Raw genomic sequence first — 23558 nt, forward strand, 5'->3', positions numbered from 1 at the left:
AATTAATTCAGTGACGAAGCTTGGAAGGTCACCTAGAGCTGTGTGTGAGTGGCTGCTTTTCCAGAGGGTATCTACATGCAGTAACAAGTGAAGTCCCTTGACACGTCTTGTCTGAGGTACTCACAGGAGTTGCTAGATTCCCCTAAGGTGTGGTGTGCTTAGTTCTGCTGCTGCTATGGTCTGCTGGAGACCTGGGTGTTCAGCACATTCATAGGTGGTTTATAGCCTTATTTCCTTGAATGGCATCATCCCTTGCTTTCTACACCCAGACTGAGGCTGGGTAGGTTTAAACTCCAGGTAACAAAGCAAATGCCTAATTTCAACTATTAAGATATGTCAATATCTTTTCAAGTCAGGGACTAAAACTTTAGCAAGGATAAAGAAAGGAAACCATTTAGCTTGATGTAATAGCATGACTTAAGTTAACCTTGCCGACATCTAAGGTCCTTTTAAACCGCAAATTGACCACATGAAATTAACAGTCCTATGTGGTTTGTATGGATATCTGCTTCTAGTGACTTAGTTACAGGAATCCTTGCATCCATTTTCAAACTGTTTGCTATAATTTCATTGAGGCTGTGTAACTGCTCATCTCTCTTGCTCTGGTCATTCTTATCTCACCTCTCTCTTTCTTGAGAGCACATCCTGTTTGACTTCGATGTAACTCTGCAAGATGAAAAAAACCCAACAAATAAACAAGGCAACGTGAACCCAGCAATTAAGAATAAAGCTCCAAACTTTATTCATTGACTTGAGTACAACAGTGATGCAGATTACAGTGGCACAGGAGTGCAATATGTGCTGCTTGCGGTAATGACAGTGGAAACACTAATTGTACAGAACAGCAACCCAGCTCAACTTTTCATTATGCATACAAGCAGACTTACTGTACAGACAAGACATTGATTCACTTTTACAGAGACTCAGAAAGAGAGCTGTCTCACAGATGAATGGAAAACACAGGGACACCTCCCCAAAACGCTGGTTTGTAACATGTGAAGGGAGGAGAAAAGAAAAATAATAAAAACCCTATTGCCAAAATCTACTGATTTAAGGGAAAAAAAAAAGAAGATATATTTGAAAAATTAGTTTCAGTTTCCAAAGATTAAAAAAAGCCCCCAGCTGTATGGCCCCCTTACAGGAAGAGCTGTCAGCAACGACCAGGCTGCACTGCTTGGACAGGACTGATCCAGTAATAACACACAGAGCTCACTGCTGTGCACATATACAGCAGTCAGAGACCTTCCTTGCTCTAGCTAGCTGAGTAAGAGCCTGCTCCAGCCTGTGTGGATGTCAGTGAGGGGCTCCACTGATTTCAGTGGGTTTGCATCTGGGGGGAGAGGGGAAGTGCATTCTGAAGGTGTTCAGTGACAAAAGCCCAGGCAAGTGTCCAGTGGGACCTGTCAAAGCACCTAAGGGAGCTAGAGACTCAGCCTGGTAAGGCACCGCTGGGATTCCCATAGCTGCTTCTGCTACTTGAAATGCTTCATTTCCTAATGCCTGAAGGAGTAAGGTCCTGTGGGCCTCAGCTTTGCAAGTCTAGGGAGCAACACTCACATTAACTGTGGTGATCCTGGCAAAACAGGTTACTTGTTTGCCTTCAGTCATCTCTTTTTACCTCAAAAGAAAGACCACAATGCACAAGGAAGTACTATCTCTTCACATGGACAGGCATTTTTTAGCAAATCATTAGCAGAAATCTATTTCCCTGTTAGAAGCCCTTTGGGCAACAAATAATTTATTTTGCATACAGGCAAAGAACATTAATGGCCAATTACATTCCCACTTCCTGCACTGATGCTTACATTAAAGTTAATAATACTTTTTCTCTCCCTGCCAAATGCAGGCACATAGCTCTGCCAGCAGAGTTGTCTGCCTAAAAACCCTGTATCTTTGCATTATGATAGATGTTTCTTGTTTCTTTTATTAAGCACAAAAAAGGTGTGTGGGAGAAATCACAAAGCAAAACTCATCAGCCAGAGCAGTCCTGCAACCCGCAGAGATAAGGGTGTTTCTAAATGAAAAGAGAAAGGTGCATTGTACTACTATCACAGTGCTCAGTAGCTCTTCATTATGTAGCAATGGGGTAAAACATATCACCTATTATCAAGACCAGCCCTTGCTATGTGTCTACCCTGAAGACTATGCTGGCCTCTAGCAGGTGTGTTGATAGGGCATGAACTGGACCATGACCTGGAGCTAACTGAGTAGGGAAGGGGCTGTGGAGTCAAGCCCTAAAGTCTCTCTGACATGGAAAGATGAGTGGCATTGCAGGACAGATTAGTTGATATTCTTGTTTCCTGCACATGTTTGATTGCATCCTCATTACCATTGACTGGTATTTTTCACTGCCATAGGTAACTTCCAGGATGAGGACATCCTCCTCCACAAATACATTCTGAAAGAAAGCAGTGAATCATGGAGTGGGAAAAAGGCTGTTTTCCATTTAGTCTACTCTACGAGGCCATGGTCCAAATATGCCAAGGTCTCCTAAGTCAGGATGAGTCAAGATAAGTCATTCCAAGACGAGTTTGGAGGGTCTTGATATTTTTAATGTTCTGGGGGTTCATTATTCTGTCCCTTGTTGTAACAGCTTCATACCATTAATTCCTGTGTAGATGCTCATAAGCTATGGGCTCCAAACTCTACTTCCCCACAGTCTGAAATAGGTACCACAGGCTCATGCAGGATATCCAAGCTGTATGACTGAGAAAGAATTTCCAAATTGCAACAGGGAAAAGGCAGCAATCACTTAAATGCAAGGCCCATAGACTTATGACTATAGGACTTTGTAAGGAGAGATGACATCTGTCTTGACAGAAGCACTACTGGAGCCACAGAGCTATCTTGTCCCACATACAGCTATTAAGAAACTTACTGTTCTCCTAGTCTAACCTTTCACAGCACACTGCAAGTATGTCCACAACACATCACAAACCATATTTAATGAAAGGCTACTAACCAAACTGAAAACAAGTATGTTTCTGAGATGCCCCTAAAACCTGCCCTAAGTGACACCAGCATGAGATGACAACAAACAGTTAAAAAAGAAAAATCTTGCGAGCAAACTTTATAAAACTTACTCTTCCAGTTGTGCAGAAAGTTTAGCAAGTTTGGGGTAGGACACTGGCAGAGTTGAGATGCTACATTCAGCTTCCTGAACTGAGGCCACAATAGATCACATTGAGAAACAGTGGACAGTGCAGTAATTTCCAGATCTGCTCTTCAAGCTGCCTTAATTCTGTCTTCAGAGATGATGATCAACATATTTAACTGCTGACTCACAGCAGGCTGGAGCTTACACTAAGTTAAGGCACAGGTATAGAGGGTATGGCCAGCTGTTCCCACTGGAATGCAGAACAGTTCTCTACCAGTTCATATGGAAGTCACCAGACCAGCATCTGGAGGGGGCACAAAACCCAGTAAGTCAGATCTCTGGATTCCTCAGTAACATAAATACTACTGCACAGGGTATTATCCTTCCATCTAAGTACTGCTGTGGGTGCTGCAAATGTTCACATATGCCTGAGGAGGCCTTTTAAATGGCATCACTTGTGGCCAGCCTGGCACTTCCAAGATTTGGGAAACTGACCCTGCCTTTTGCACACTCAACATATCACAGCTATCCACAAACGCTGCAAATACAAGCACATATTTAAGTGACAACCTTCATAACTTAATGACTGCCATCTATACAACACTAGGAACTACCTGGAAATTCCGGGTTAACTACTCATGTAGTATCTCAGCTCCAAATGAGGAGAGTGTGTGCCACACGTGCCACACGTGTTTGAGAACCTGCATGTATACCTAATCCTATTTTGCACACGTGTGGTTATTTTGCAATGTTTTGACAGGTCTTGGCTCTTACATCGCTCTTAAAGTGGAAAAGAGGAAAAAACAAGACAGAAGCAATCAGTTTTCAGTCCTCTTGGCAATGATGTTCTGCCAAGACAGTACTGATTTTGATAGGATTTTATCAGAATCTCAAATGCTTTGCATGAAGAACGCAAGCATGTACTTAAGGCATATTCATAGCATCATAGAATGGTTTGGGTTGGAAGGGACTTTTAAAGATCATCTAAGTCCAACCCCTGACATTTCTCAAGGGAATATTGAAGAGGGGAATTACAAAGAGTTTCCCAGGACAATGCTGCTTTGATTGATACTAGGAAAATGATTCATTACTTACACAGAAAATTCTGCCTGCGGCTAAGTTTCTGTTTTTATTAGGTGTGAAGATCAGATGAAAGAACAGAAAGCGTTGCAGTGACATTCACTAACAGCCCACTGCAGAAAACACACTCCACACCCCGAGGCTGCCTGCAGCATAGGTCTGACAGACTGGTGATCTCTTTGGGCGTATCTACATGTAAGTGGTTGGGATAGTTAAGGGGAATTAACTGTATGCATGAAATGGAAGCTCAGAAACCCCTTTGTGTTCTCAACTGGAAATAAAACAGTATTAACACCAGTGCTGAGGGCCATGAACTGACTATGCCAGTGAGATATGAACCATCAGTAGCCCAAATATCCAGTTAGAGATTGATTCTGCAGCATGTAAGCTGGCTTCTCTTCATTCCTTCCCAAGCTGCAGTTGCAGATTTAAATTCTCTGCTGATGAGACAGATAAAAACTACCCTGTCATTCCTCACAGGCTATGAGGTGGGCTTACAATCTTCTTTTGTCTTTCTTTTTGGAGAGCAGAGAAAACAACCTGGCTTAGTCATTTCTGAAATGATTGGGTAGTGCATTCATATGCTATAGTAATCTGGAGATGGGAACAGAAAAACTCAGACTGGCAGCTCACATCCTTGAGAGAGCAAGTCTTCAGATTAAAAAGGTTTATTGTCAAGGTGACATGGGCTAAATGACCTGTAATGCCTACTGTGTTTGAGAGGCAGCAACATGGTACTGTCCACAGGATGCGGGCTGATGAAATGTGGAGAATTTTAATACTTTAAATGCATTAAAACTCAAATATTCATCTCAAAGTTAAGCCACACCTTGTAGGTGATGAACACTGAATTTCTGAGCCTCCAGCTTTCACAAAGCCCGTGACTGTTCTTTCAATGGATTTGTTTTCAGCAGTCACTAAAAAATGCATCTCAAGCTGCCAGTGCCCCTACCATTCCCACTTGCTTCCCAGTGTTCCTCTAAAACCCTTTCAGATGCTTGTTCTGAAAAATGAAGTATAACCTGTTGAACTGATCTTTGCTGCAGTCTCAGCAACAGCCAGAGAGCTTACACACAACTGCAAGTGTCACAGTGTTCACTGAGGACTTCTGTTCAGTGGGGAGTGCTACCTGCAGGGTAGCACATTCTCCATCTTGCACCACAGACCCACCGCTCCTTTGGTTCTAGGGACAAGGAGCTGGTGCTGACCCCTTGTATCTGCCTCTCGTATACTGAATCTTCACCTCAGATTATATCAAAGGAACCACAGTGATCTGTTGCAACAGGACTTCCTAAACCAGCAAAGAGGAGGCAGGATTTGGGCTGTCCTGCACATTTCATGGTGAAATGCCATTTGGTGATACAGAGAACTCAATACAGTGATAGTGAATCTCACAACTACATGGGACTGTTTCCCCTTCCTGACTTCCAGATTTTAACACCAATGTCTCATGTAATAGAAAATACAAAGGTTCTGATGTCTCCAGTGCCAGAAGTTCAGGGTTAAAAATGAAACCTTGATGTTCTTTGACAGACACAGAACCTAAATGACCCTCTCCGAATCAGGAGATGGGCTCATTAGTGCAGTATGCATTGGCAGTTAAGCACCAAGGAAGAGATAAGCTGACATGGCAGCCACAATGCGTTCATTCTATTACTTTGGTGCTCATGTCCTTCTCTGTACAGGACTCGCCCAGAAGCAGTTAAGGTATATACACAGGCAGTATTTCAAGCTGCAGCATATTGGAAGAAGACTGAAAGCCATGAGTTCAGTGCAGCTCAGAAACTGTCTTGCATGATTACTCTGTCTTCAAAACCAAGTCAGGCACAAAGGGAAATAAAAATAACCAAGGCTGGAGTTTTGACGCTTCAAGAGAGGAAGAGGGGGAAAAAAAGCCTGTGCCCTCTTTTCCAAGCACAAGTGAAAAACTACATTAACTAAAAGGAGTGCTTGGCCCCATGCACTGTGCCATATTGACAACAGCAACTGCAGTTTAATCAAAAAGCCTCTATTGGCAGAGCATGGCACCTTGATGGTACCTTTTAATTCATAAACATTCTTCCCTAAGAGGGATGAATTTGCATGTTAGCTTGCAGAGAACCATCTTCCCTGCTGATGGACAATCCTACAACTCCACTGCAGTCTGAGCTGTACTAGTAAATTCCAGCAGGGAGTCTGTCCTGAAATCTCTGGGTGTGAACCAGGGCACACTTAAAAAAGCATTTTCTCACTCTGTCACTCCCACCCCCAACCACCCATCTCCTGGACTACATGACAAGAAAACTGACTCTTCTCCATCATTCCCATTACTTAAGTGATCTTAACTTATTCAAAGGACTGGTTAAACTCCAGCCCTATTAATTCAAGCAGAAAGTGTGGAAGAGGGAAGACTAACAGACACAGCAATTCACTTCCTACATCCTAGCAAATATATACAAGTACAAGGAGTCCATTTTCCAGGAGTTCAACAGGTATGTACTGTAAGTGAGCAGAGCGCCCACCTTTGCAGATGGTATCACACAAAGAAGATGTCAATTAAGAAACAGTTGTGTGAAAGACTTAAATGTGACCATGTGGATAAGTTACAAAGGGCTTCTCCTTCACTTCAGAGCATCTATCTTCCTCTCCATATATATACACACATATGTACACATACATACACGCACACACAGATAGATGGATAGATATAAATACATGTGTGCACACACACGCAAACAGGCATACATATATATATTTTTATATATATATATATATTCTTTTCCAGTTCTTGGAGTGGTTACAACTACTTCAGTCTACGAGGCATCCTAAGGGCACTTCCTGGCTCTAGCAACAAAGTCCATCGTATTGTGGAGAAAAGTAAAGGGAATATCATTGAGGGAGAAGAACAAAACAGCTTCCTATCTTGGATAATACCATGTAACAGGTCAACACCTCAAACTATCATTGCTGTTTCTGAGCCCTGTGTTCCAGGAGGGCAAACGTTCATCTTGTTCAATTGCTGTGTACAGAGGTGCTGCTATGTGATTTTCCCTTTTTGGTGGATAAGTAGTTCCTTCCAAATAGTTTGGACTGCATGACACAATATCCTTTGCATCATTGTTTTGTTGGTTTGTTTAAGGGGAGATTAAAAGAGTTTTGCTTTTTTCTTCATGTCGTTGCGTCTCCAGAGAGGTAACTTGTCAAACTCCTGTATCGTCATGCCAAATATTTCTTGGAAAACTTCAGGAGCTAAGTGACGCTTCAAAATAGAAAAAAAAAGAGACCAAAAAAAAAAAAAAAAAAGAGGAGAAAAGGCAACGGTCAGTTAAAGCCAAAGAGACACAAGAGGAGATAGGAATGCCTTAGAGATTTCGTGTCACTGAATCAGAGCCATTGCAGGAAATAATAATGCTTTGGCTTTCAAGTCCTCATGAATTCAAGTGCTCGATCAATCAATATAATTTTGCAATTGGTTAAGTCTGAGAAGTTTACAAAGGAAATCAAAAGAACTATCTCAGCTGCTGAATAAGCAAGAGACAAAAAGTTGTCTGAAGTCACCCAACCAGCAGTGACAGACCAGAGAACAAAACCAGCTCCTGCACACCCCTGTGCCAGGCTTTAGCTGTCACCTCTTGCTTACATGTGGAGGCTCAAACAGACACTGGGTTTCAGGAGAGCTCTGCAGAAGGGCTGCAGGTTGACACGCTGCATTCAAAGTTATGAGAAGGAAGATGTCAGGCCAGGCTAACTGTACAGCACATTTCTCTATGGACAACGAAACATCTGTTGGTGTTGTCGAGTGCACAAGTTACTTCTTGTTCAAGCAACTTTAGAGTGCACTGGAAGGGGGAAATGCCTCCATTCGGCAGTAATGTATTACAGCATAGAAATGTGACTACAGATCACATATCTACTAGTGTAAACGTGCATACATGGTTACTTACCCAATTTTTTTGTGGCCCCTTCCATTCATCTTCACAGAAGATTAGCTAACTGCAAACGACTTTAACATCCCCAGCCTTACACTGGGCTGCTTAAATGTTTCTAACCCACAAAGTTGTAAACAGTATTTATTTGTTGGCAAAGATTGAAATCCTCATATTTTTTGGATATCAGCCAGTCTAACTAACTCACAGGACTCAGGGGTGAGTTAAAGAAAGTTAGACTTTGATCATCAAGGACAGCTAGGGCTGACCCTTAACAGAGATGATCCAAGATCAAACAACGTATTGTTCGGTTCCAGTATGGATCCAGTGACTACAAAACATCAAATTTGGGCTTTTTTACCAATTTACAAGTATATAATTAACTACCTGAAAACACAGTGGGGTTGTGAGCAGCCCAGTCCATGAGCAGGGAGACAAAGATGTGGGACTCCTCGCACAGCACTGTTCATGGAGATGCAGCTGCTTCCTCAGTCTGCCTCCTCTTTCCCTGCTTAGTGCTGAGAAATATTCCCAATCTAACAAGAACCCACTCTTCAATGTTTGAGCTTTCAAGTGTGCAACAACAAACAACTTCAGCAGGAAAGAGCATTTAGGAACTTGCTTCTCTTACCTCGAGCCTGGTTCTGTCTACATCTTTTAGTATTTTATTTCGCCCTCTGTTGGTCACCATGAGTATTTCATATGGAAAAATCTGTTAACAATGTATAAAAGGGGGAAAAAGAGATGTATTTATATTCTAAAGCAGAAAGAACAAAATGTGACATAGCAAGAACTTGTTTAGTACCAAACTGCCTCACACTGTACTCGGTACTTCCCCACCCCACCGATTCTTATGGTGCATCTAATACATTGGCTGGCGCTGGTCAGAGACCTCTCTAGTCAATATACTTTCGCATCCATCAATGTATAAGTTTATTAAGGCAAATGTATTTGTCACTCATTGGTCTAACTGGCTGCCAAAGTGGGGACAGCTCTAAGGAAACAGACACTTAGTGGACTTTTAAAAGATGAAAGAGATGAAAGTACATGAAAAAGGAAGCAACTCTGAATACGCAAGATATTAATTCATGGGGGCTACTGCATTCAGTCGAATTCATCACATGATTTTCTTTGCCTTTTTAGGTAGTTAAAGAATTCAAACAACTGCTTGCTGCGGTTGCTGGCTGTGCATACTTGCATGGATTAGAGGAGATACTTTTGTAGATATATTCGTCTTATGCACTTTCATCTGCTTCAGAAGAGTAAATGTCCAGCACATCTCCCATTAACATATCCCTTGATTTCCCTTTACATTGCAAAGAATGTCCAGACCTTACACATATCAGTTACTGGCCAATAATGAATTCCTGAATGCATAAATGATTTTACTTTTGTTTTATGTGTACAGGTTCTTTGTTTGAGTGTTTACTGTCCGTTGGTCTCCAATCAGTCTAATCCAATAGATGCAGTGATGCTTAGAAAGGCTTTCTGAAAAGCATGTGCCTTAGAATCAGATTCTGGAATCATCCCTGGCAAATAAAAGTCTGTCTTAGGATTTTTTGCCTTGGGCAGATGCTTCCATAAATGCCTGGAATGACACAGAAGAGCTCATGTTCCATTTGACAGAGTCTCTCTATAGCCCTTCTCATTGCATGCCTCTGCCAAGTAGGAAAACAGCATTCTCAGACTCCTCATCCAACCCCTACTGAAGTTCTTCTGCAGACTTCAGTGGTGACTGGCTCGGCCTTTACTGTTATTGATGGGTCTTGTTTCACTTGCCCACTGGGAATAAGAGTGAGACCACCAAAACCCTCCTGGAGAGATAAGTATATCTAATAACCAGGTGTTCTTAATGACATTATTTTAATATCAGAAGAAATTCCACCTAACCGACGTTGGTGCAGCATGAGGCCATTAAGTTCATTTTATTGTCAACAATTATCCCAATGAACTTTTCAGGAATATAATAAATAAGATTCAGGCATCAGTGAACACACCACTGAGTTTATTGTAAGTAGTAATAATTTAAATGACGTGTGCTTACATACCAATTGTAAGATATGGTTCTTAGGAGATTCTGACATCATCACAATTGTACAATTAAGTCTATTACTTGGAATTACATTGTGTGTGTTTGATACTGGAAACGGCTACCATTACCATATACAGCATTATAGGAAACTAAAATGTAACTTTTCATATTAAAACAGGCAGAGTTTAAGTCAAGATCTATGGTCATAGGTACATTTTATATTCAGATATTCACAAAAAGGCATATCTCAACCTGGGGTGGCAGGATGCACAAATTCTGTCCTTTCTGGAGACCATTTGGAAAGATTTGGTCATTCTTAAGTTTACTTTTTTTCAATTTTCACATGTTTCATCCTGACTTTTTACTTTATCAGGTTTAAATTAAATTTAGTATTGGACCATTGACATGAATAAACATACAGCAAATTCGCACTGAGGGTCTGGCATCACCTTTATAACCATCAACAGGGAGTGACCTATTATCTCATGACCATTCCCATCAATTTTATTACTAATAATACTGACAGAATTTGTCACCCAAAATACCATTCCAAATCACTGGGTGCATCAACAGCAGTGGTGGCTGTAAGAATTTCTATTGCACTGAAAAAGAAATTATTTGGAGTAAAATGCAGTAACTCAGGAGTTGGGGATGTCACCAAGGTCTTACATATATAATATATAAAAACACTTGTTAATATAAATCACACTGGGGTCTCAGCTTATAAAGCTGGGGTTATTGCCTTGTACAGTTTGTCTGGAGGTGACTCAGAAGCACAAATAGTCATTTGGCTTGCAAAAGAGCTTCTCAACTGCAGAAATGCTGATCTTTGTAACTGGCAAAATCATGATTTCTTGGAAGGTTCACCAGCAATAAAGTTGTAAGATTTGAAACATAGCCCTGGTTGAATCCCCTCTGTATATTATGTTAATTTTTGACTCAGATATCTCTAGACATAGCTGCAAAAGCATTTGCATTAATAATTTCAATTATAGTCAGCCGACATTGCCTCTTTTCCAATAACTCTCCTGAAGAATTTCTTCTCTGGGGAATTCAACATTATAGAAAGGTGTCAGGCTAACATTTCTGAGAGCTAAAGAACAGATCCAGAGAGACATGTATCTTTATATATATGTCTATATATAGATCCATATATATATTCCAGTACTTAAAGGGGCTGGCAACAAATCTGGAGAGTGACTTCTCACAGGGCATGTAGAGATAGGACACAGGGGAACGGCTTTAAACTGAAATACGGGAGATTGAGATGAGCTCTTAGGCAGAAGCTCTTCCCTGTGAGGGTGCTGAGGCACTGGCACAGAGTGCCCAGAGAAGCTGTGGCTGTCCCATCCCTGGCAGTGTTCAAGGCCAGGCTGCATGGAGCTTGGAGCGAGCTGCTCTAGTGGAAGTTGTCCCTGCCTATGGCAGGGGTTGGAACTGTAGGAGCTTTAAGGTCCCTTCCAACCCAAACTGTTCTAGGATTCTATCTAACTTCCAATTTGAAACAAAGATCCCAGAATTGCATTAATTTTGAAATTAAGACAGCCTCAACAGTGTGTTGTGATCCACAATATTCTGCATTGTTTTTCCAGCCTGAAAGACCTGAGATTTTCCCATTGATTTTGGCCTGCTGTTTTGGCTAGTTGCAGCTTGACAGAGAACTAACTACTCAGTATCTTCAGCATCTTCATTTAGTCTCTGGAAAAGCCTCCTTAACCCCAGAAGCACACTTCTGGGCTGCCCTCAGCCTGCCTGAGTGCTAACACCTGTAACAGGCAAAGTCCAGAACAAAGGGAGAGGTCTGGCACATAAGGAGCAGGGACTGAGGTAAGGTAAAGAAAAACAAGGGAACTAAGACATTTCCCATATTTTATCTGCATTTCACAGTCAAACCTTCACTGTGTTGAAGGAAAGTGAATAACATCTGCACTTGCCTTTGGCTCCAACATGTTAGGCATAGATACTCCTCTGTCCATTCTCATTCCAGGGACATGACCATCCGGAAGGGACTGCATCAGATACAGGTATACATCAGACACATAGGTTTACACACAGAGGGTAAAGGCACTCAAGTAGTGGTGAAAACAAAGGTGAATTTGCCCTGAGACTTCCTTCAATTCTTCATATTTAGTCTTATCATATAGATCATTGCCATGGCTACTTCCCTGAGGCATGCAGAGGGATACTTTGATCCTCTCTGCCACCAGAGCCTTCTGTCATTGCTAAGGCTGGTAACAGTTCCCCATTGTGTCTACCAGCATTGTCTCTACAAGGGGAAAGTTTACTATGAACACAAACAGGGATAGGGTAAAAAGGTGCTTTTCTGACACAGGTACTGTTCCTAGCAAAATAACGTTTGGAGTACAATACATGGACAACTCCTCTCTCCTCCTATAATCTAATTCTCTTTCCAATCATCATGATTTTGATAAATAAAAAGTAATTAAACCCTCTCTTAAATTGCCATTTCGTATGGTGATTGTGCTGAGGAGACAGATAGACTCAAACCATTCTGGAAAAAATAACCCTGCAGACAGTATTTGGAGTAAAAGGGTTTGTATTTGCAAGCACATATCTTACTGGCTCAACTGTGATGGCAGCACTGTAGAAACCTACTGATCAGCAATCTTGCCTGGAGAGCAAATTCCAGAGTAAAAATGAGTTCAAGACTCCTGGTATGGGAAAAAACTGCCTCCATAAGAGACTTTCTGTACATCTCTGGGTAGGTAACTAGAGAGGCTTGAAATAAATCCACCCTCAGCTGTCCAGAGAGGACTGTTACAGATAACTCATAGATCAACAGACAGTGGATTTTACAGAGCAAGTCACAGAAGTGGTGGGAGCTGTCTCAACCCAGCTCTGGGGAGGTAACAAGGAGGAATCTGAGGCTGTGTCTGGTTTTTGTTGATAAGAATCTACATTGGTGACTATGCTTAAACATGCAGGAAAATCAAAGCTATTGTTTTAAGAAACCCTTCCCTGTAGCAGAAATTCAGACTTCAACAGGTAGATGCTTTTAGTTCTGGTGTCAGTTGATTGATGAAAACCCATACTGTACCTGGAAATCTGAAAAGCAGAAGAGAAATCAGCTTTAGAGTGTGGAAGAACAGGAATCAGGCACAATCTACCAAATAATCCTTATGTCTTCTGGTCTACCTGATCTGCTCAAAGTTCCACCTGATGCTCTGAGGCCAGCAACCTTCCCGCTTTTGGGCTTAGTTCGTAAAGAGTCAAACACTCCAAACATTGCAGCCCTTTTCATTTGAGCAGACTTTTCATTTGGGAAAATCAAGTCACTTTGGAAATATTAAGAGACACAAAACCACAGTCAAGTAAATAAGCCAACTAAAATTCAAATGTGCAGAGCAATGTTCACCTCACCTAACCTCTGCCATCAGGTAGCTGTCTAGATTCCTCTACAGAGACATGACCACTGACAGAAGATGCCTGATTCTAAGGTGTCTGAGATAGTTGGAATCAATATTCCTTTGGCAATAACTAGCCTCTCCCACTCTCTCAGCTCAACCCATTTCAAAACATTAAGTCTTAAGATTTCATAACTTTTATAAATATTGTTCATTTTTATTAGGCATTGACTGATACCACATCTAGCTCAAAGTCATAATAAAAACCATTTTCAGCAACAAGGATTGCAAGGCATTATCCTTTCTTCACTCTGGCTCATTCCTTCAGGCTGTGCAGTGGATGGTAATTTTCAGAGAAAGAAAAGAGAACCCAGTACATATTCCTGATAATTGACACGTTACCTGCTTCCCATTTGCAGCAATGCTAAAGTGATCCTTTGGCATATACAAGGATCAGCTCCACATAGCAGATTTAGCAAAATAAACCCTATTTTTTAATAGGTATTTGCAGAGTTGGAATTAATTGTTGAGTTTACCACAGGAAGTGCAAATGTACTGAGCAAATACAAAATAACCACATCCACTTAAAACAAAAGCAGAAATGACCAAACATCATCACATGTTCAGTAACAAAGCAGCTCCTCTGCCTTACCTCTAACACCACCACTCACATCTCCGTAACTGTTGTACTGACCAAAATCGGTAGACACTGGCTGCAACAGGAAAACAGGGACACGAACATAAATTCACAGTTCATGACTTCACAAGCAGGTTGGTTTATGGGGAGAAATAAATTGCTTTAAGCCTTTTATTTCCCCTTCAACTTTCACAATATTTCTTGCATTGCTTTCTTGCCTTCTTAACAATGTAGATTGTGGGAAGGCAAATGAGGTTTTGTCTGACTTTGGATGGTCTTATAAGAAACTTGATCAAACTGAAAATCCAATACAGTTAATAAGGAAATAAATACCATGCATAATTAAAGCCACCTTTTGTTTCTCAAAGTCACCATCTCCTTACCCTGTGAAGTCCATTTTTTCCATAGCCAGGGAGGGAAGAGGTTTTGGAGGCTGAAGCATGTGCTGTTGAATGAGAAAGGGAATAATCTTTTACTGGAAAAATCCCATGGAAACTCACAAACAAGAGCATTTAAGGGATCAACTAGCATAAAAACCCACAGCTAAAAGAGCTAAGCATACACATAACCAACTGAGACACACTGACTTCAAGAAACTCACATTTCAGCCCCAAACTCAACACAACCTTCCATACATTCTCGAAGTTACACACAGCTTTATTATGCCATTGCACATGACCTGCCACATGGTTTATATATCATTATACCCTCTGAACCTTTAATGAATTTCCTTTCTATCCTTCCTACTGTAACTATTATTGCACTTATGATCCCAGCTTCTAATGCTGCAAGAAGGCTACAAGATACAGATGACTAGCACACTCCTCTTTGTATTCACATGCTTTAGCTTGCCATTTTTCGCCGCAAAGGAGAGAAGGCTATTAGTTTAGATGCTGAAACACTGTAATTGACAGATGTTTTGGTACTGAATTAACAGGAGACTGATGAGAATGGGCAGCGCTGAGTGAATTCAAACCAGTTTGAGAATCTGGCATTCTGATCAGAGATTACAGTTATCCTGTACACGATGTGACACTTCTGAAAACAAGACATGATTCAACAGAGCTCTGTGCCTCCTTCTTTCACCTGCAATGAAAGTGAAGTAAGGTATCTGGGGGCATTCAGTATTTGTACTGCACTCAAAAATTGCATGAGCAAGATAAAGACAATGTGGAAATGTCAAGGGTGTGTTTTCAAATACAGATTAAGAAGATGGATGAAATAGATCATTGGCATATTCATTATAGCACCTCTACAGTTCATACAGCACCTTCAAATGAGATCCTCCATATAAAAACTCAGTGTTTTGTTTTTTAAATGTTACTTTTACCACAGAAGGGCAGGGGACGTACAGCTTGAGGAACTGCTGCTGCCAGCAATAAGCACCCTTGGGAAAGGTACCACTGATTCCACCAAAGGCAACCGATGACTGCACTGATCACCACTGCAAAGAGGGATTGACTCCTCTCCAATAAAGGAGTCCTCCAATCTCTGTGTAAGTTAGTATAAAAATCATAAGCTCTGAGTTGAGCAGGCAGACTCAACAGATACACTATTACAGATAGTGAGGGAGAGCCACAGGCATTCTCTTCAAGATCATAAATATAGGCAACACACTTATACAATAGGGAACACTAGGAATCTTGGTTTGCTTGATACCTACTCCAGTGGATGACTCCAAAGAGACTCATCTTGTCCCTTCTTGGCGTGAAGCACAGCTGCTGTGCTACAATGACCAGTGGATGAAGAGAGTGAAGTAAAACCCCCAAACCCTTTTCTGGAGATCTGAGAAGGCCACAGATGTATATCAAAATGTGTAATGAGGCCAAGAATCTAAGCCACCAATTAATCAAAGTTGCCTTTTGTGCTTTTGCTGTATTCTTTCAGAATGCAATCAAAATGTTAGCCAAGGCCAAAACATTGGTTGTGTTCAGAATATGCAGCCCCACTGGTAAATGTTGCTGATTTTAACAAAATATGTTATTGTAATTTAATAACCCAGTCTATTGGCATGTGTGTGATATGACAGTCACCAAATGTTTTGCCTCATTCCTTATCTAGATTAGAAAATCTCTCTCCTCAAAATTGAGTGAAAATCCTCAACCTCATATTTCTTCTAAGGAAGAAAGAGCCATAAGAATCCTTGCCCCACCAATACCAGCTAATGAATTATGCCACTCTTTCAGTGGAGAATACAGCATATATACATATCAAGCAGTCTTCCCAGTGGTTTCTATTCTGAAAGGCTGCTTGATGTGTATATATGTGGTGTTCACTATCCACTGTTCATTATCAGCTTTATTGCCTACATGAATTACCTGGAGAATCGTAACGACTGGCAGAAAGGGCTGACCTATCGCGACTCTCCTTTTCCATCTCTTCTTTCAGTATCAATTGTCCCAGACCAGAGTTGAGCTACAAACGGCAATTAAAAAAAAACAGTAAAATCAATAAAATAAAGCTGATCAAGCATTAGTAGCAACTGCTTACAGAAAACAAAGGGCACTTTTGGGATGGTGTTCAGAAACAGCATGAAGACAAGCTTATAACCACCTTCATGAGCTGCTCCTCCTGCAGCTGACGGCGTCTCTGTAGTTCCTCATCATCTTCCTCTCTTCCACTTGATCTGCGTCTCATGTCAGCTCCTGCTTCCACAAAACCACAGTACAGAGAGAGCTTTGTGCCTCAGTTCAACCGCAGCTTGCAGATTTCAATGCTAGTTTATTACTGAATAAACAAAGTCGTATTTTCTTGCAGACGCAAAAGACTTCTTGAATACTCGCTTTTAATAAAACTCACTCAGAGAGCCTGCCCTATGGCTATCAGGCTTCTTGTAAAATTAACAACTACTTAAACTGCATGTGAGTTCCAAACCAAGCTATAGTCGTGGATACAAAAGCCATGGATCAATAAACTGATAAATGGAGCTCAGATAGCTAGTCCTGGAAACATGGGGTTTAATGGCACCAGTAACTGTATCCGTGGCTGAAAACATTGTCTAATTTACATCTAAACTTTTACCTAGACTCAGAAAAGCAAATCTGAATTAACATTTCAAATGGAAAATTAAACTACATTAATATTCTAAATGGCCACTCACAATTAGAATAAACAAGGTTTTAGCCTAAAATGAAGCAAACTAATTTGATCCATTGAATAAAGCTAAATTTGATTAAGACACAGGTGCTCTACACTTTAGTTCCTTACTTTGTATTGAGCAATCTTTATTTTCTTGGATATTCTTGAGAAATAGTCCTATTTGGACATAAAGACACTTCCATGAATACACAGAATATGATATTACTGCAAGAATTTGGACAGCAGTTCTACCTTTTTCTGCACAGGCTATAGCCTGATATAGTTATTCACCAGCTCCATGCTAGACAAACTCAGTGCTTTATTTGAATGAAAACTAAATTTTGCAACTATAGTATCAGAAGGTTTCTATCAATTAAATGTTTTGTACAGCAGTGTTAAATTGATGCTGATATGAAGAGAGAGAAAGCTGCAGAGAAATTGCTTGTATCAAAGTAATTTTTTTTTTGGTATCTCAGGCTTTTGCAAGACTTTTCAGTACAATAGCAATAAAACTCATTTTTGGCAACTGAGCTCATTCTAGCTCTGTAAGAAAATACTCAGACAAGCTGAAAAATATGGGGCTTGTGGGTTTGGTTTTTAATCTTGTACAATGCCTTCTTATCTATGAATATGTCCATGAGCACATTTTTATCTTTACCGTTTCCGAACTGTTCTGTTTAGTCTCTCAGGTGTAATAATATCACCTGATGGATAATATAGAAAGCAGTTTTACTGGAAACCATTAAGAGTTGTCATCCACTGCCTAGAGACTGAGCTTACAGCCAAAATTTCCAACAAATTCTCCACCTTAGACACACATCATAATAATGCTGTAGTTATCACAAACACTGTCAGGAGAGTTCCAAGTATGTAGATGTATTCACTGTGACTGTAATGTTTGTAAGGTTGCAGCCCTATATAAAGGACATTTTCAAAGCATTGCCACTGCAGACGCAGCCCCTTCAATTGGTCATTGAGCTCTCCTACCCTTCTATGAAAATCCCATTGTGAGGAAAACCATACACTCCCTCACAGAAACCCAAAACAGGCAACACCTTCAGTGTTTCAGGCATGACTTCATAAATGAATCAGGCTAGATAGGGGATTTCATGCTACAGGGGTCAACAAAAATTAACAGAGGAAAAAATACAAAACAAAATTATGATGCACATGATTGAAGTAAAAGAAAATAAGAGACCTCAAGTGCTACAACACAGAATAGAAATGAAAAGTCTGCAGAAACAGTAACTGAAAATCTTGACTCTTTTAGTCCATTAATTTTTTCCTTCAGTTATTGCTTTTTGTCGTGAAATTAATTATGTGGTTGGAAGGAACCGTATTTCCTGTGGAATATTTGCTATTAGCTTAGGACTAAAAGATTAAACAGACGTTAACTGAAAGAAGTCAGGCTTGTGTGACACACTACACTTTTAAGCTCCTGTACGGGAGTTCACACAATTTGCCTATGGGTTAATATCTCTGTGATCAATCCCAAAGTCCTTTAGCAAAACCTCTTCTACTTATTTATATTCAATAGTTCTAATTCACAGGCGCTCGGAGGTCTCACCAGAAGGACTGCACTTCATGGTGAACACCTGGAACGGACACAAGCTTCACTCTCCATTTTTACAGCTCCAGTATTAATCTACTTTGGTTACCAGTACCTTGTAAGCCGCATCGCTTGTACCATTTGGTTTTGCATACCTATAGCTGCAAGGGAGGGAGGACCTGGCCAGTGGTCAGTCTCAATCTTTGGTATCTCGTTGGGTGCTGGTGCATGAGCTGCTGGGAACTTGGAGGACTTGATGATATCCTCGGAGGACTTGCTCTGTGCTGCCAAAGCAGCTGCATCTAGATGGCAATCAGGGAACTTAGCTATGTAATAGTATGTCAATAGTATGTCCTTATTTTGTCTAAATTTTATGCTTTACAAGAAGTTAATTTTCAAAAGCAAAATAATTTTCGTGGTTTGCTTTACTAATTGCAATTTGAAGCAAAGTAATGTCTTTCTCTCGCCAAAAGATGAGAATCAAACTTTCCTCTCCTCCCTTATTCCCACCCCCAAAATAACCTCAAATCAGCTAGATTTTACTAGAGTTAGAATGATCAGGCAAGAATGAGAAAACTCAATCTAACAGTATTTGCCAATAACTCCCAAGGACAGCTGATTATTAATGAAGATGAAACCAGATTTATGTACTGATCTGTCTTCTCTTTAGGGCAAGGAAAGAAACAGTTCAGAGAAACAGCACTAATTTTAACTCTATTGATGCTGATTATTTCCTATGTTGCTGGGAAAAAAATGGAAAACAAACAAAGGAATTTGAAACAAACATGTTTATTTAACCAGTGGGTATTTTCAGCTGCATGCCCTTGCTTAGTAGCATGCAGTAGTAGTAAATGCAGATGTGAATTTATTCTGTTCTGAAGAACAGAAGGCTCCAGGGAGACTGTATAGCAACTTCCATTGGCTAAAGGGGCCAACAACAAATTTGGAGATGGGCTTTTGACAAGGCCCTTTATGAAAAGGACTAGGGGAAATGGCTTTAAACTGAAAGAGGGGAGATTTACACCAGATATTAGGAACAAGTTCTTCCCTTTGAGGGTGCTAAGGCGCTGGCACAGGGTGCCCAGAGAAGCTGTGGCTGCCCCATCCCTGGCAGTGTTCAAGGCCAGGTTGGATGGGGCTTGGAGCAACCTGTTCTAGTGGAAGGCATCTCTGCCCATGGTAGGGGGTTGGAACTGTAGGAGCTTTAAGGTCACTTCCAACCCAAACCATTCTAGGATTCTATGATTAATGTGGCAGGGAAAGACAGCTGCAATGAATTGAACCTCACCAATAAGATACCTCAGTAGTGGGGCATCCACACAGGATTCCAGCCTAAGTCTCTTAGAAGCACATGAGGATGTGCATTATGGATTTCACTTCTTGACATTAAAAAAATCAATCCAATAGGATTTAGTTTACATTAAAAAGAGACTTAATTATCTCTTATCTGCAAAGTGTTAGCTCAAATCACCTTCTCTTATATGAAGCTATTGTACAGAAGCAAAGATTATGGATTTTTTCTTCATTTCCCCCCTCCCCCCCCTTTTTTTAGGAGAAATACATCTGTTAATGAAGTAAGCCACTGTGTGGCTCATCCAGCACTTTCAGGGTAGTTTAGGAACATCAGTATTAGGATTAATTGGGAATTCTGAGCAGTTTGTGATTGGGAAACTCTAAGCACAACTGCAGGTATTGAAGAAGCTGGTCAGAGTTTACAAAAGCATGACTTCAAACAGTACTTACATATTAGAATTGGTGATGTCAGTGGTTAAACATTCACATGTTAATGGGAGGTGAGAAGACACATTAAAACCATAAAAATAAACAGAAATAATGTTAAGACTTTTCCAAAATGAGCATATTGTTTGAAAATTAAAACACAAAGAAGAAAAACCCCTCATGTAATACCATAGCACTGTTATTTGCAACCCTTACTCCTAACTACAGAATGGACTTTCTGAGCTTTCCTAATCATCTCAGCTCAATGGCTCTCAGCCAACTGTTCATCTAAACCCTGTAGAACTGCTGATTTGCCACCTAACCCTAAATGCATTTCATTGGATAAAGGGTTTGCAAAGGGCTGCAAACTGAAAGCCTTTAAAACCCAGAGTCATTCATCTGTCACCACATTACATAAAAATCATCTATTCAAAGCTTCCTGTTGACAGCAGAAGGGCAGAGTGAACGCACTCCATTAAAACCAGGACCTTGCTGTGCAGTACTAAAGGTGGGCAAGGCAGTGGGCTTCTGCCATCGTTGTTACTTCAGGCTTAATCTAACAATGTTTACACTGAAAACCTTAAAGCACAAACACTGCTGCTCAACTTGGAATACAAAAAGCTGGGAAAACAAGTACAGCATCTACCTGAGCTGTATCACAGGGCTTGAGAATCCCGTTAGCCCTGTCAGCGACAAGTCAACATATCCTTGTCGATAATTAATATTATCATATCTTATTTAAAGCCAGAGATACACTTGAAATTCCAGACTGCTAATGGCATCTCCATCTTTGCTGTTAAATTATTGTTCTTTGTCAGTTTAAATTAAGGAAATTCCATGAAGTCCCTGTCAGAGAACAGTCTGTTGTTAACCCATTTAACACGATCAGTACCTGTATTCTGAAAATATAAACTTAAAGAAGTGAAATACAGGAAGGTATCATAATGCTAAAGAAACAGCAAAATCCCAGTTAGTGGCAATTCTGCCGTTAATATCAACGTGGCCAAAATTTAAACCATATGGTTCAAATGAAACAACATGCTTTAAAACAATCACTCAGCAGGACATGCAATAACAGCTGTTTCAAGCTTGGGCTACTGATTTTTTATGCTTACAAAGTAACAACTGAATGCTTTTCACTAGTCTGCTTGCCTTTTAATTCAAGTTTGGAAATAAAAAAGGGAAAGATCATTTACCATGTTGTTTGTAGATGGGTGGTTTTCTGTAGATGTTGACACCTTGATCTGTGAAATCAAGAAAGAAAAATGGGAATATGAAAACCATTTCAGTTGTAGACACAGGTAACTCCTACACTAAAACAACAGACAGACCAAACCAAGGATGTAGCAGAAGAAAAATGCAGAAAGCTATTTCTAATATTATACAAAATCAGAAAAAAAACCCAACATAAGAACGAGTGAAAGTCAAAGACATGTGGTATGAAGTCCTTTGGAGCTGATTCTGTCACATGTAGATGCTTCCAAGTCATGATCCATTAATTTTAAGCATTCAGAAGATTACCAGTGGGATAAAAGTCAGAAGAGATGCAAACAAGCAAGACATTTCAATGGTGAAGACAGACGCCATTTGGGGAAAACCACCCCAAATAACTTGTGTGGAAAATTGTGCTTCAGTCACAACAGCTCAATTTTCTTTCCAACTGGCTGGCTGGCTTGAGCAGAGGAGAATGCACTGAGCTTACAGTTCACTTCAAAATCCAGAGAACAAAATAGCTGTCTGATACACTGTTTTAACAGTCAACCACAGCTACACTTCAGTGAGTCAAAGGGATGCTTTACACAGAGCTGATATAACACTAATTCTCAAACCACAAGGCTAGATTTTATTTCTCTTTCATATTTCTTTAATGTAGGGCCCACCATACTGCACATTATCAATGGAAATCAGAACCAAAACACTTCCCAGAACTCTAATGCAGTCATCTAGAGCATGTCTAAAAGATACCATATTTTACAAATAATAATCTAAGACAGGAATCAGTTCATTCCAAGCCAACACTTCGTGTGTTCAGCACAACTCATACACAAAAGTTAATCCAAATCAGTGCTACAGTGCAAAAATCTGACAAAATCTTATTAGCAGACCAAAATGAGCTTCTGGGAACTAGAAAATTCATGTTAGAAACCCATTTTGCTACTTTATACTGCCTGAAAAAAGTTTTTGGTGACATTAGAATGGAAGATGAGAAAGCGTTTCAGAATCGCAGATCCAGTTACTACAGGAGACAACTGAGCCTTTGGCATTAAGGAAAGCTAACCTTAAAAATCTATTGTAACAGAGGCAAATCTTACCCTTTAGAACTCTACATCCTTGACTAAACAAGCAAATTCATTGCATACAAAGACACTGAGGTATTTCCTTGTTGTTAGTGGTCTGTTATGGCTACTTGACCAGCAAATAGGTACAAACATCACATGGGCGGTCATGCTGAACTTTTGCGCACATCTATAGCTGGAAGCTGTAAAGGGATAGGAACACAGCTCCTTCTGTGGCTGCACTGCTCCAGATGGAGGACACTCTCCCACCATGCTAGAGGTATTACTCAAAGCTCTTCATGCAAGTGCATTTTAGCTTACGCAAGTCCAAGTGAGCCAGGTTAGCTTAAGCAGTTAAACCAGCCTACCTTAGCCAAGCCAGGTCACACTGACTGAAAGGGAAGTTCCCACAGTCTATCTGCCAGGTCTGAGGAAAGGAGGAAGAGCAGTAACCTCTGGCAGTGCAAAGGGACACTAGACTGAAGGGGACCTGAAGAGTCAGCTTGCAACTGATGCAATCAAAAGATGCATGTCCACAACCCTCAGGTCATACATTCTCATCCCATCAAAACCCAAGACAGATGATATTCTTAGAGGCTGGAAGATCTGTGCTGCTCACTTCAAAACAGAGACTGCCCTTTATAGAGAGGACATCCTAAGGCATACATATCCTTGTGTATTTGCAGGTTTCTAAGGACACCAAGCCATTGCACAAAACAAGAAACATTCTCATCTGCTTTAAAAAAGGGAACACTAAACTAGAACTGTTGGGTTCAAGACTGAATCAAGTCACAACAATCTGAATGAACAACATATGTAA

At 40.5% G+C, this 23558-nt stretch overlaps 1 protein-coding gene across 7 annotated transcripts in view; it reads right to left on the reverse strand.

The window, feature by feature from the left end:
• Positions 1-718: 718 nt before the first annotated feature.
• Positions 719-23558, reverse strand: part of ABLIM1 (actin binding LIM protein 1) — a 199146-nt gene continuing 176306 nt past the window's right edge. For 5 of the 7 annotated variants that reach the window (XM_065672317.1, XM_065672318.1, XM_065672320.1 and 2 more), the window contains 7 exons: positions 21659-21706; positions 18899-19045; positions 16670-16761; positions 16435-16531; positions 14500-14561; positions 14132-14192; positions 12132-13180 (listed from right to left, as the gene is read on the reverse strand). In XM_065672317.1, coding sequence (XP_065528389.1) covers positions 13143-13180; positions 14132-14192; positions 14500-14561; positions 16435-16531; positions 16670-16761; positions 18899-19045; positions 21659-21706 — 545 coding nt within the window. In that variant the 3' untranslated portion in view covers positions 12132-13142. The other 2 variants (XM_065672322.1, XM_065672319.1) reach the window with 2 other exon arrangements.

The sequence above is a fragment of the Lathamus discolor genome, chromosome 3 (assembly GCF_037157495.1).
Source record: "Lathamus discolor isolate bLatDis1 chromosome 3, bLatDis1.hap1, whole genome shotgun sequence".
In the NCBI taxonomy this organism is placed as follows: Eukaryota; Metazoa; Chordata; class Aves; order Psittaciformes; family Psittacidae; genus Lathamus; species Lathamus discolor.